Below are 14,004 nucleotides of genomic sequence, written 5' to 3' on the forward strand. Positions count from 1 at the left end.
GCATTGTTTTGTAGATGAAAGTCACTTTTTCTGTTACTGCAATGTATAAAATGTGCAGGTTTAGTAAACCTCTCTTGTTGCCATCTACACAAAGGTGACACCTGACTGAAATACAGGGTAAAGTAGGGCCATTATCAGATCTTAGCAGCCAGGTGGAGTTAATGAATACCAAGGAGCATTTTGAAAGCTTAAAACTTTTCTGATACCCCTCACATTCCTGTGCTTTATGCAAGTTTTAAAAGAGTCATAGAAGACTAAGTATTTTACAGTGGGATATGCAGCAAGGCCTGATTTAAAAAAAAAAAAAAAAGAAATTTTCAACAGTGGTTGAATAATTTTTATCTTGAGGAAAGAATGGATTAGTCCTCCTAGGCAAATAAATTAATGAAGTAATTATAGATGGCTTCTTAGTGGGTTTTTTTCTTTTTCTATTGATTTACATCAGTACTTTTTTGTTAATTTTTCTGTCCTTAATTTTTTCTGTCGCTTTTTGATTTTTAATAGCCTTAATAGAAACTCTTAATGGATTGAAATGGGAAATACACAACATTCCCTGAAAATCAAGCTGTTAAAAGAAAGGCAATGCAGAGTTTTAGGCAGCCTTTTAACAGTACTGTAAGCCCACAATGCACGTTTCCACACTTTGCAAGAGAAACCTTCCCTCAGGTTCCAATTGATAAAGAATGGTAATGCTTTATGGATCTCACTTAGAGCCCTCTTTATAGCCTCAACATTTGCAACAGATATTTGGTCTTGGTGCACACGTATAATCTATAGTGTTCTTACAAGAGGAAGCAAGTGATCAGAACTGGACTGGTACTGTCAGGGAATCAGCCCAGCTGGTCTAGAGGTGCTGTCTTTCTACTGAGGTGACCATGTGCCTCTAGAATCTCAGAATATTTTTTCACAACAGTAAGTACCTCCATTCTCCCTTTTCTGATAGAAGTATTAGAGTGAGCTTTTACATCAATTTAGAATTTTGCTTTCTGTTTGCCCACTTGAACATTTTAGGTTTAATTTTCTTATAGTTTTGAGTTCTTCCCACTTCAATATGTAACCTAAAACACTAAAAGAATCCAAATATGTTTTGTTAAATCCTGAAATTTAGCTTAAAATAGGTAATTGAAATATTTTAGATTATTTTTAGAGTTTCCAACAAATAACCATGTAAGCGTTTGAAAGAAATCCTAATGGTCATCACATCTGTAGGCTCATTGAGGTGTTTTTTATTCTGGGTCTTGATTATAAAGCAATTTTTATTTTTTTTTAGATCTCATTTTTTAACTATGCTTAGTGTTATGAGGATGAAGAAATTTCCTGTTATTAAGAAACTCCAAGGGAAGAGGAGAAGGGAAAACACGAAGGGTGGGCATTTTGTTTGGTGTGTGGAAATCCACATATATACACTATGCACAGGTATTGGGGTTTGCACTTCATTCAAGTTGTGAAAGTAAATATTTTGTTCCCTTGAAGTGTCTTTTCCTAGACAATGCATTCATGGTGGTCATAACTTCATGAGGTCATGGATTTAAGTTTGATGTGCTTGAGGAGGAGGAGCCAATTTTCAGAAAGTTCCTCTTCAGAGCCTTCAGATAATGTGTTATATTTTCATCTGTTTTAGGTCAGTAGCCTCTCTCTGGAGGACTTAAATGCATTTTTGGCACTCGTGCTCTGCCTCAAAGGGAAGTCAGCTGCTCAACTGGCAGGTTTGCAGGTACGGACTGGAATAACTGAGTAACATAAAATGTTCATGATAACTTTGGGATAAATATTTTTGGGGAAAATTCTTCTGCATTAAGTTTTGTCAGGTACAGGAACTGACGGTCATGGTAAATATATAGCCTTTTAACCTTCTACAGTTCTTATGGATACTTACATTTGTTAATCACATTTAAAAAAAAATAGAAAGGACATTTTCTAGTGGTTGCAGTCCTAGGGGTGAGCAAATTAGTCTCAGGTTTCTTCCTGACTTGGCTTCCAGATTTCCAGCTGATGGAAAATTTGTAATGGTGAATCCTGTCTTGCAACATTGCTTCATTCTTTTTTCCTGAGGAGGATAGTGTTTTGAGATATAAGTTGTATGAAAATCACTGTATTAAATAAAGTTTGGTGTTACTACTTGTAGGAGAACGTAACATAAACGCAACCAGAAGAAATGTCTTGTTACCTAATGTGGCCCACTGTAGTGAAGACCTTTTGGATCACTCTATTCTGTAATTATTCAGGAGTTCTTTTTAAAATTTTTATATACTCTGTGCAAATCTGATTTTTTTCTTTCCTATCTTCTTGAATCCACATGTGGAAAAGCAGGTTCCTAGATGGTTATTGCAGTAGAACCATCTAAATAGTTCTTCTTGCATATGTAATTATACAAGAGTATTTTCAATCTCATAGTTTGAGATTGTATTCAAAGTATTAGCAGTGTACAGCACAGACTGCACGTGGCAATGGCTATTTGAGTTGTGGGTTTACTTAATAGTAAGGGAAAGGGTTAGAAATGGTTGGAACCTTAACGTATCTTCACTCTGAAAATCTTACTTACATTTCCAATAAATTCTCTGTTACTTTGAACAGCCCATGTTAGAGTTTTAAAAGTACTTTTTGCTGATAGCAAGGTAAACCAACCACTCCTGTTACTATCCATTGGTTTCTAGTGCACAGGGACCAAAATAACAAAACCGGTGTGATTCCAGTTTCATTATTTGATTCATTATAACAGATAAAGTCCAGCCTCCTATCAATTTTTTCGGAATTCATCACAAGTTTGTTCTGCAGCTGATCAAGTGTTAGATCTGTGTAACAAAAAGGAAGCAATGAGATGAAGGCAATACGGAAAACAGCAAAAATGTAGGACTTATTTCTGTCAAAGACATTATTGCACATAGAGTTGCACTTAACATTGAGAGTATCATTTTATCAGGTCTGTTGTGGCAGTCATTCAGTAAAAACATGAAGGAAGCCAAGCATAAGCAGGAAGTGTTGAAACAATTTGTTTATAGGTGCACTTACAGGTACTATCCTGTAAGTTTCTAAAGTGCTTGGAAGTGTATTCTGTTTGCATTAGATGCCTTTGTGTGATTCATTTGTGTTGTGGTTCTATGAAATTATAAATCCAAGTGTTGCTTCCAAACACATAATATTAATCAATGTATACTACTTATCAGCAGTCAATCTACTAACTCAAAGTTGCTCAGAAAATTTTGTAACTTTCCCACAAAGCTTATGGCAGATCAGATACTGTCTGCTCTTCCGCTATTGACATACAAGTACATGAAACATGAAGCTGGTCTTACGCTGTATCGTGCATCCCTATGAAGCGACAGTGTGTTGTTGGAATTGACTTATGCGTGCTATTGGCAGGTACTTTCCAAAGTTACATCCCTCTGCTGCTTATGTAAGACTTCATGCACTGACGCATGATGCCTTCTGCTGTGCTAAAAAACAACAAAAGAGTCATATAATGCAGTTGAAATTTTTGTATCAGGCTATTTTGTAGAGCGCTTCCTTACTGTCTTACTCTATTGAAATTCGCAGTATTGCCTTTGGTAGTAGTTTGAGCCAGAATAAATCCCACTGAAGAGAATAGTGAGGAAAGATTTTGGCCTCTTTCCCTTCTGAGGTTGTGAATAGGTGAATAACAGTTTCAAAACTTTCCCCTGTTGCCTTCAAATTAACCTCCCTTCCTGTGTTTTGATGATCTCGATCTCCCAGTGGAAAGTAGTTGCTGTTTCTTAGCTTGTTGTGTATCTCTGACTTGTCAAGCTATATCAAGAGAGGATGTTATGGTGTATTAATTGCCATAAAAATACTTTTTTTTCTTCATATATAAGCCACCTGCCATTTTGTGGTAGCACCAGGATCAATTTGAAGATTCGTATGAGGTTAATCTCACTTCAGAGGAAGAGTAAAAATGGTCTGTTTCTTGTTTCTGTGCTTCTGAAATGTGGTGTGTAGATGAACTTAATAATGTCCTGTGAATTTTCTCTTGGAAGGGCAGGAGGCTAAACTCATAGAATATCTTACATAAATATTCTAAAAATAATGATCAATAAAGCAAGCTTTCTGAGCATTGTAATTCAAGCATCTCATTTTCAAGTTTCCATCTCAGAATAGCTTAAACTGGTTTTACTCATTACTATGTTTATTTAGTAGTTTTACAAAATTGAGTTATGCTGTTATTTTAGTAGTTACTAAATAGGGTATCAATAGGTATTTAACAGCTTAATTTTCCAGGTATTTGTGTTTAAAATTGAAGGATTCAAGTGCAATGAATTACACTAGTACATAGCTAATTAATATATGGGTTTTATAGTAGGAAAGCAGAGGAACAGAGTTTAATCTGTTTACCATACTTTTTTTTCTCCGCTGAGGAGTTAAAAGTGATCCCTGGAAACAACTTAATAACAGAGCTTTCAAGGAAGTTATGTTAAACTTAGTTAACATCTGCAAAATTTTATGAAAATGTTTGCTCATTTGCAGTTTTGGACTTAATACTACATTGTAATTTTAACTGTAGAAAAAATCTTTACTCCTTGTAAACAGTTCTGTGAAGAACACTGATTTGATAAAAAAAAAATTGCTCTATTTCTGCAAAGGAGTCCATTAGCAAATATGTTTTAGCAGAAGAAAACTTAACTTCCACTGTGAAGTATGAGAGAAAATGTAAATAGAGCCTGTTCTTCTGATAGGATGAAGAGAACTTTTCAGCCTTCACTTTCAAATCTGCTTTCTGATATGCTATCCATATTTCATAGTTAATAAGATCCATAAACCCACAAATTTATGAAACAGAAATGTCCATGGTTTGAATAAAGTGGGTTAAAGCTATAAAAAATATAGTTTATCGCATGCTGAAAGAAAGCGGGCTGTGGACATATAACTAAAATGCACATTATGTTATTCTCAGAAAGTAACTTTAATGTTTATACATGAAGATTTGATTATTTTTCAAGATCGATGGTTTCAAAATACCAAAATGTGCACACGATAGAGAAGAGATTTTATACGTTCTTTTTCTCATAAGTTTTTTTCTAGTTTCCTTGTGCCCCCCTCATATGGTAGATTAACATTCTGCTTTGCCCAGGCCTCCCGTAGAGCTTATACATAAGGTCAGAATTAAATTTTGGACCCCAGGTTGCCTATTTCCCTTCTTTCTATTTTAATCTGGTGTGCGGTTTTGGCAAAAAGCCCAGAGAGCCGTCAGTCTAACTTTGAGGCCATCATGGAGAAAAAGAGGCACCAGCAGTCATGCTTGCAGTCTTGTTTCTTATATTGTACTGGCCATGGTTGTTTACAAGTGCAATTATAGATCATCTTTCACCTGTAATGCATGTAAAATACTGCCCAAACAGGAGAGGCCCTAATGACTTATAAACACAAATAGATTTTTTATATGATTTCTCTAAATACGTGAATATATGAAAAATTTGTATTGGAGGTGTAAAGTTGTGAATCACATCTTTTCTGAAAGTTGTGGCCAAAGATGAGATGGGAAAAATTGGTTAAAAAGGAAATACACGTGGAAATTAGTAGATGACATTTGTGTCCTGTTAAATGCTTTTAAAAAGTGAAATGTATGTCAGAAAATACGAACTCGAAGTTAGTAGCAGATGTATGGGCGGACATACACATCACTGCTGGAATTTATGGCATTTGCAAGCTCTTTATAGCTTTGCCATGAAATATCCAGTTATGCCAGAATATCTACTTTGGAGTAATTACATCTTTTGTACCACCCGTAAAAGGAACAGTTTGGCTGTCTATGCGGTATAAGAAAGTCAAGCACTGAAGTGTATTCCTTCAATTTTTCAAGTGCTTTCAGTTATTTAAAAGTATTACTGATACGAAATGAGCACAATCATTTTAGATCTTAAATTATAAGCTCCAGAGAGTCTTTGCAATTTGATTGCAAATGAACTTTCACAAAATACATATAAAGTATTACTTAATTAGCTTTTGGAATAATAATAAAAAATACTCAGCAACTAGTTAACTAGTTTGACAGGCAGAAGTAGCTTTAGCAAGAATTGTAGTTGCATGGAACCTTCAAATATTTTCCGTTGTACAGTGTCATGGAAGCAGAATTAGCTTGGTAATAGTATTATACCAATATTACACAAGATATTTTTCTCTGAATATTTTCCTGAGGGATACTTAGCCAAATGCATGCAAAAAAGCAGTATGTTTTAAGAGTAGAGTGTAGGTATCTTGGTTAGGGTCCCACAAATTTCAGAAGGATGTTGCTAAATCTATTCTGTATTTTTAAACTCAGTATTCTTTCTCCCTTGCCATGCAGACAGAAAAGCATAAATAATAACCAGATTCTGAACATTCCAGAATTTCAATCTTCTGACCTATTTGGCAAGCCAAGCTACATTTGTCAACACCATTAGATGTGATACTTTTCAGACAGACTCCAAACAGGCTTTATGAGCTATCTATATTTTTCAAAATATAATTGTTTAGAAAAAATCCTTTCTTCCCCAGGGAGTGTATGTTTATTGTGCCTGTGTGATTGTTTCCTAATAAATATTTGCTGGAAGTCTAACTGGATTGAGGGAAACATAAAATACAAGTAAGAATATTGTAAAGATCTCAAAGATAAACCTCTCTGACATAGGACCTGCTTCTGTGATGTATGTTGGTATTAACTAAAGTGGAATTTGGGTGCATTCCCAAATGCTTTACTGAATTGGGGCTTTCTAGTCCCACCAAATTTGCATCTGTCAAAAGTGTTTTTAAAATGATAGGTGAGACTGTAACTGGCAGGGGGTGGAGAACAGGAGGGATTGAGGTGGTTTACTGATCTTGGAATTGCTTCCCAGCCCATTCTCTCATCTGCAGTATTCAGGTTTTCTCAGTGTTCTGGGCTAATCTGGAACAGAAGTCAGCAGTACGGGATGTGATTGCAAGCTGAGATTGGTTCAGTCCCTGTTCAACCTCAGAAATATAACTTTCTTCTCATTTCCTCAAGATAGTCTTAAATAAACTAATCCAAATAGAAACAGTTCAAGTATTCCAGCAGCTAAATTAGTTTTGGTTTAAAACATTAAAAAAAATTACATGATTAATCAAGAGGAAGTTGCATCAAATGAACCTGCTTATATTAAATCTGTATATTAAGGCTGAATGTATTCAGGCTTCCATCCTCTGCTTTTCTCTTAATAGCTGTGTTTTGGCCTCCCGGGCCTGCATGCCTAGTTTAGTACGGCAGAACCTATTTATTTTCTCTAATGACTTTGAAGTGGTGGGTATGGCTCCCCCATTCTGTTACTGAGAGTGAAGTATTGCATTTGCATGGATCAAGCATTAGTGCAAATACAATTAGGTCTCAGGAGCTGAAGTTAGTCACTGTTTACAGTATTTTTTTGAAAGTCCCATCTCTAAATCTGTTCCTATTTTCATAATCATCTTTTGAAGTGCAGAAGAAATTCAAGTTTTCTTGGTCCTGTTGCATGGACAACTGGCTCTACCTTTCTTTGCTGCTGTTGGTTCATAAACATATTAAAAAAAAACTTTCTTAGCCTAACATACTCAACTTCCAGACAAGATTGCTGTTCTGCCCCGCTCTCCTCCATTTTCTTCTTTACCAAATTGGGTATATTTATTAGTAGTATTAGAGTCTGTTTCCCTGAACATTTTTTACATTTGACATAAGCTCAAGTATCGGAATTCACATAACTGTGTGAATTCTGTTATGTGTCACTGGCACAAACACAAACCCCAGCATGACTAGATCAGCTCTTCTACCTTCTGAGAAAAGTGCGTTCATTTAGTTGGACGCAGTTTGCTTACGGAGAAAGTCTTGAGCAAGTTTTTGAGCAAGGGCCTTAAAATAGATGATTCATATTCCTTTCCGTGGAAGACATCTTGCATTTTTCTCCATAATTGTATGAGTTTGCTCTGCTTTTTTGTGAGGTTTCTCATTTACGGCCCTGTAGCTCTTTAGGGAGGTTTCAACAGCAAGGAAATAGGAGCAATATTTCGGTTATAAAATGCTTTTAGGCTTTATACAGCATAAAGAATTTTTCGTGATGTTTAAGTTAAAAGACACTCTGGAATTTCAGATAACAAAATTACTGTTAATTTTTAATCCATGCTCAATAATAGTGCAGAAGGTGAAATGTATTTATTGGTAGTGAGAGTAATAAACCTCTCCCAAAATATTAAGTAAACTGACAGCTTTGAAAAAGTCAGAGATAACTTATTACAGAGAGGGGAAATAATTTCTGGTATCAACTGACATTTTCCTGCCAAGCTCATGTTGGTCAAAGTGTACGTTTACTCATGAGATAAATAGTTTTCACTTCCTTGCATATTGTATGTTAGAAAGAACAAGCAGTACAGGAGGGCTGGAGGTGGTGTTTGCATGGCGTAGGTGGGGTTGCTCTCCGTTGCCTTTAAGGGCTGACCTGTGTCCCCACAGGGCAGGTGATGTGCAGGGGCTGGAGCCGGGGAGGGAAGGGAGCGTGCCGGCAGGAAGCGGTGGCACGCGTGCACCTGCCTGTCATCTGCTCAGGGCTGCCTGCACCTGCCTGCGTGCCCCTGTCACGCCTGAGCAGGAATGCAAGCTGCACATCTGTCTAGGCTTTCCCTGGAGAAGCAGATGGCTATGTGTAACTTTGGAGAAGCAAAAATGTTTTCTGAAATGACCTAATGAGCCATTTATAGGTGGATGGAGAAAGAAGATTAAACAAGCCTTTAGGCATATGGTTACAGTGCTTTGTCGGAGGTACTGGAATTTTTCAAATTACTGTAGTAGAAATGTTCATCTTGAAGATATCAGAAACAGCCAGGCTAACCAAGAACTGATTTGTTCCCTTTCTTTTCAAGTGTATTCTTGATTGACATTATCATTGTCCAGGGGTTAAAAGTCAAGATGGTGTCCAGTTCCTATCTGTTGCTTCCTCTATGACTTTGGTCAAATTGTTCAGTTCTTTCTCGTATTTTAGTTCTTACATGTAACACTCATGCACCAGTAGTCTCAATAATAGAAGTTCTTTAGCCAAAAGTGCTGTATAAATGTGAATTTTTAATATATTCTTAACATTAATATTGACGTTGCATGTATATTCTCCTCCCCTTCACATTTATTTTGGGATTATTTCATTTGACATTCACTGAACAATAGCTGAGATGTGGTTAGAGGAGCTTTTTATGAAGAAACGGAGCTGTATTAAGAGAAAAGTGATACATGTACATTATAACATCCCTTACCAGTGTTATATCTTGGCACCTCAAAACATCATCACTCGTTAAGACAATTCTATCCCAGGGTTATAAGTGAGGAAACAACACACAGGGACAATAAACACCAGATTTGTAAAGGTGGTTGTGTGTTACCTCCAAACAAAATTGGTGATTTATGGGGAGATTTAGTTATTGTTTAGGAATCTAATCAGCGTGTCTAGTGTCACACCAGCACTAGTAGGAAGCATGTGCACATTAACTAAAAAAGTATATTACATTCAGCTAGACTGCTATATATTCCTCTGATAGATTTAAAAGAAGAGACATTCAGTTCCTTGCCAAATATGAAATTATGTATGTATTGGTTTTAGCAAGGGTGGTTAATGCATACCTAAGTATCGTTTCCTATTTAGCAATAGTTTTCTATTTACTTTCTGTGTATATATACAGAATATATATATAGGATACAGAAATACATCTTGGCAGAAAATATTTCTGTGCTAGGACTGAAGTTCCATAAGTTCCTACTAAAGTCAATGAGAGCTTTACTACTGAATTTAATAAAAGCAGAGCTATGCCAATACACTTTTGAAAAACAATCCCTCAGTCTGCTCAGTGTTATTTTTTAGCAAAACTATACAATTGTATGTTGTATTTGTACACTGAAGCTTCAATACCATAGAGGCATACTTCAGTCTAGCAACAATGGCAAGTAATATTTGTCAGTTATAGGAGGCTGAAAGTGTAGTAGTTCTGCAGGAAGTTTATTCTGGCACAGCACTTTGTGCCAAAAAAAAAGGTACCTTTTGTTTTAAAATGGCTGTGGATCAGTTCCTGAGGCTGGAACGTCAGTGAATGCTTATTTCATCAGCAGAGGGCCTGCAGAGTCCAATGCTGGCTGAAGTGCTCAGATCCCAAAGTTTGGCTTATTACAGAGCATGCATTTTCTTTTAAACAGCATTCTTCTCCATGTTAAGTACACCTTTAAAAATGGCCAAGTTGCTCTCACATAAACTGTTTCCCTATTTTATTCAATTTGCTCTGACATAGTGCTGATACAGGAAAATGTAGAATACTATTACATGTAAGTAATGTTATTTTCTTTAAAGCCTTTATTTGTAGTCGGTCTGGAATAGCTCAGAAGACCATCTTTATGCAACAGCTGTATGCACCAAACAAGGATTCTCTAATTTCACTGTATGTGTTCATCTAAACTACAGCATGGGGTTGATGTTCTTGTGCTAGAAGGTAGCAACTTTCAAGCCCTGTATGGCAGTTTTCCATTCCAAAAGAAATAGGTGTTCTGGAAGTGGATACTCTATTGCAGCTTAATTACAAATCAGTTCATAGTATCTTGAACATACCTGATCACAGGTTGCAGGTTGGCAGTTCCTTTCATAGGTCGTCTGAGATACTGCTGCATTGATTCATGGTTCGGTTTGTCTTTGACCTCGGGATTGTCATGAAATGGAAGCAGACCAGTTCTTTTCTTCCTCAACTTGTGGACTTAACACCTGGAAAATTCCTTAGCCAGAACTGTTTACCTTGGACCATTTAACTTCAAAAGGTGAACCTTAGTATCAACAATCTTATTGTGCAGCTGCTTTGCAATACAAAGAAACCCTAGGATAAAAAAAAACCAAAACAAAACCAAAACCAAACAACAAAACTTGTATTGCCCTGGCAAACAGTATTTATTCTCCTGGAATTCTCTATACTAACCATCTTGGTTCAATGACAGTTTTATTTGAAGAGCTTATATACCAGACATGACATTAGTAACAGTTGTCATAACGTTTCTGGAAGCTGCAGAGCTTCAGACATACTAAATTTTGCCTAATCTAATTCTGCTAAGTTCACTGTTTTTTCTGTAGGTTTCAGTGGGTAATAGATCAGGCCCTTAAAAAGTATATACTCAAAACAGCTTAAGAGAGGGAATGGTCATACATTAGGACAATTGAATAGATCTGAACATCTACTCTGACTCTGGGGAGAAAAAACCAAAGCTAATTTTTAAGCTTGGCTAATTAAGCCTTGGACAGTTTAACAGTGAACTCCCACCTATGAAAATTTCTTTGTAGTCACAATGATGTCTTAATCCACAGCAACAGTTTCACAGTACACTGTGAAAAATGTCCACAAGATACGCCACCAGACAGCAGCACACTGAGCAGTTGCATGCTTAACCCAGCTATCATTTGCCAACATCGTCTGCGGCTGTGAAAGGACACACTGCATTAGCAAAGGTAGCCAAGCACACTCTGCTGAGTAGTCGTGTTGGTGGCAGAACTTCTACTCCTAAAACTTCATTCCACGGACCAGTCCTTTGATTAAACAAAGGGAAAGGGCTGGGGTAAAGTGTGGATAAGGACTTTAGATCAAGAGTATGGTCAAGATGCAGGTAGTGGCAAATGAAGCCCCTCATTTTAAAGATTTTGGTAAAGGAGCTAGTCAGTGTAGAGTACAGAAATACATAGTGAGTGTCAGAAAGTAAGGCAGTGGAAGAAGTTTGATCTTTGAAGGCTTACATGGAAAGTTACTGGAACTAAGAGAGGGAAGTGACCTTTTGTATGGTTTTAAAATTTTTCTCCATGTCCCCTAATAACTTTTGAATATGTTGGCTCATTTCAGCCACGTTTGACAGAGATGTAGGAGTCCCTGAGAGAAATAAGTTACTGTCGATTGTTTTCAATAGACAGCTGGGGAGAAGGGGAAGGCACTCTAAATTGCCCAACAGGAGGAAGCTTTAACGTGACATCACGTTATTAGGGCATCCATGTGAGAGGGAGGTGTTGCTACAGGCATGGGGAAAAATTTCAGATAATTACTGAACCATTTCAGATGCCAGTGACATAGCACATACAGGAGCCCAGCAGTTCTTGGTGCAGACGTACCAGGAGTCTGTCAGCAGTTTGTCCCCCATCAGGGACAAACTTCATTAGTTGCAAGGCAGATGGAGCTACCAATGCTTCCCCTTCTCATAATTCCACAACATTTAACTAATGTATGAAAAAAAAAAAAAGGAAAGAAAATGTGATCATAAGAGTTTTCAGAGTCCCAAATAAATAAAATACATTTTGCTACCAAATAAATCCAGTATTATCTATGTGAGGGAAAGGTGAGGAGGTTCAAAGATAAGTATGTCACCAAAACCAAGAGCATGTATTTAAGACAGTAAAAATTAAACTCCTAATGAATCCATTCACTTTTATAGAAAGGATGTGGCTGCTGGCTGGGCTACAGTCAGATGGTTAGCCTGATGACTATAATTCAAAATTTATGCAAATGTTCGGTAAATGTCACATGTATTATGAACTGTCATTAGCCCAGTAATCATTTAGATCAGAGTCGAGCAGTTGTGGCTAAAATAAGAAAAGTAATGTTATTTTAAACTTTTTTGCAGGTGCTAGTGTGCTGTCCATTACATAACTGTGTACAAATAAGCTGAAGGGGCTAAACTTTTTAACTGGTGATATTCATCATCACAGAAATGTCATTTATGCTGGGTTTTGTTGTAGATACAATTAAAAGCTCTGATAAAGGCTGATATTTTTGAAAATTAAACAAGAAATGAGAAGCAATCTTTTTGTAACTGAAGGAGCTTTTTATCTGGTTGCAGATTGGTTAGCAGTAGTACTTTTGTGTTATTATTTTGTAGGGTGCTTAAAGGTAAAAGCAATTTTTAAGCTTTTTTTAGGTTGACCTCATTGGAGTTTTTGGCTTAATGTAAATAACAGTGTTGTTCCACAGAGAGGTATCATTTTACATCAAACTCCTGATAAAACCCAGTAAATAAACTTTCCTCGACATATAAACACTAAACAATTGGGTTGTTTACTGCTAAATATTTACTGGGAAGCCTCAAAAGTGTTTAAAAACTGGTTCTTCTAGTTTCTGTTGCAGCAGATGCCCTCATAGGATCTCTCTTCAACCCCATTTTCCTTTGCACACACCGTGTTTAAGCAGGAAGAGCTTAATTTAAGCTGTAATCTTTTATCAGAATAAACCTTAGTCGTGTTTTCAAAATACCGGTGCTCCTCTCCCCGCTCAATTTGACTGGTCAAGGAAGCAGGTGATGTACTGCACTCCCAGCAGCCTATCGCTTAAAGCTCACTGATGCCAAGTAAACATACTGTTTTACCAGCCCATCTCTGTAGGATGACACTCCTTCAATTTAACACCATTGCACCAGTTTAGGTTATCTTTGCTCAACAACAGAGCATATAGCTCCAGTGCACAGTGTTTTAGCATCTTTTGACAACTCACACTGGGAATTTTTACTAATGGCTGAAGGCAGGAAGATCTGGAATTCAAGAAAGGACTCTGTCTTTTCGTTGAAAGAATTTGTTTAGTGATACTTTCCATTGCAGAGAATTTAACTTTAGTGAAGTTGTTGTCAGTTGAGAGTTCATCTCTTTCTATTTGGAATACAATGTGCCTTACATCTCCCAGGCAAAGCTAAGCCTTACTGTTTTAATGACAAGTTCCTGAGATAGGATCTACCTGCTGCTTTTATTGCTCAAGTATAAATTGCCTATGGTTAAATATTTGATCATTTAAGATACAGGTGGGTTTGGGGGAGGTAATGTAAGAAGTAGTATACTGATAATATACTGACTGAGTTCAAATGGATCTAAAAAGAACTGGTTAAACTAGGAAAGTACTCAGATTTTGATCACCATCACTTGAATTCCAGCAGCTTACTGCTTGGGTCAAATTTTTAATTATTGTTCTTCAATTGATTAATTTTAACTAGAAATTAGCAAATACTAACCTGTCCTTGAGTGTTGCGTCTTCCTTTTGATAACAGAAACA

The 14,004-nt window shown here is 36.7% G+C and overlaps 1 protein-coding gene across 4 annotated transcripts in view; it reads left to right on the forward strand.

Annotated features, from left to right (window-relative positions):
* Positions 1–14,004, forward strand: part of FAM120B (family with sequence similarity 120 member B) — a 56,587-nt gene that overhangs the window by 24,033 nt on the left and 18,550 nt on the right. For all 4 annotated transcript variants that reach the window (XM_075495842.1, XM_075495840.1, XM_075495841.1 and 1 more), the window contains one exon: positions 1,622–1,714. In XM_075495842.1, the coding sequence (XP_075351957.1) occupies positions 1,622–1,714 (93 nt within the window). The remainder of the gene's footprint in view (positions 1–1,621; positions 1,715–14,004) is intronic.

The sequence above is a fragment of the Mycteria americana genome, chromosome 3 (genome assembly GCF_035582795.1).
Source record: "Mycteria americana isolate JAX WOST 10 ecotype Jacksonville Zoo and Gardens chromosome 3, USCA_MyAme_1.0, whole genome shotgun sequence".
NCBI classification, from domain to species: domain Eukaryota; kingdom Metazoa; phylum Chordata; class Aves; order Ciconiiformes; family Ciconiidae; genus Mycteria; species Mycteria americana.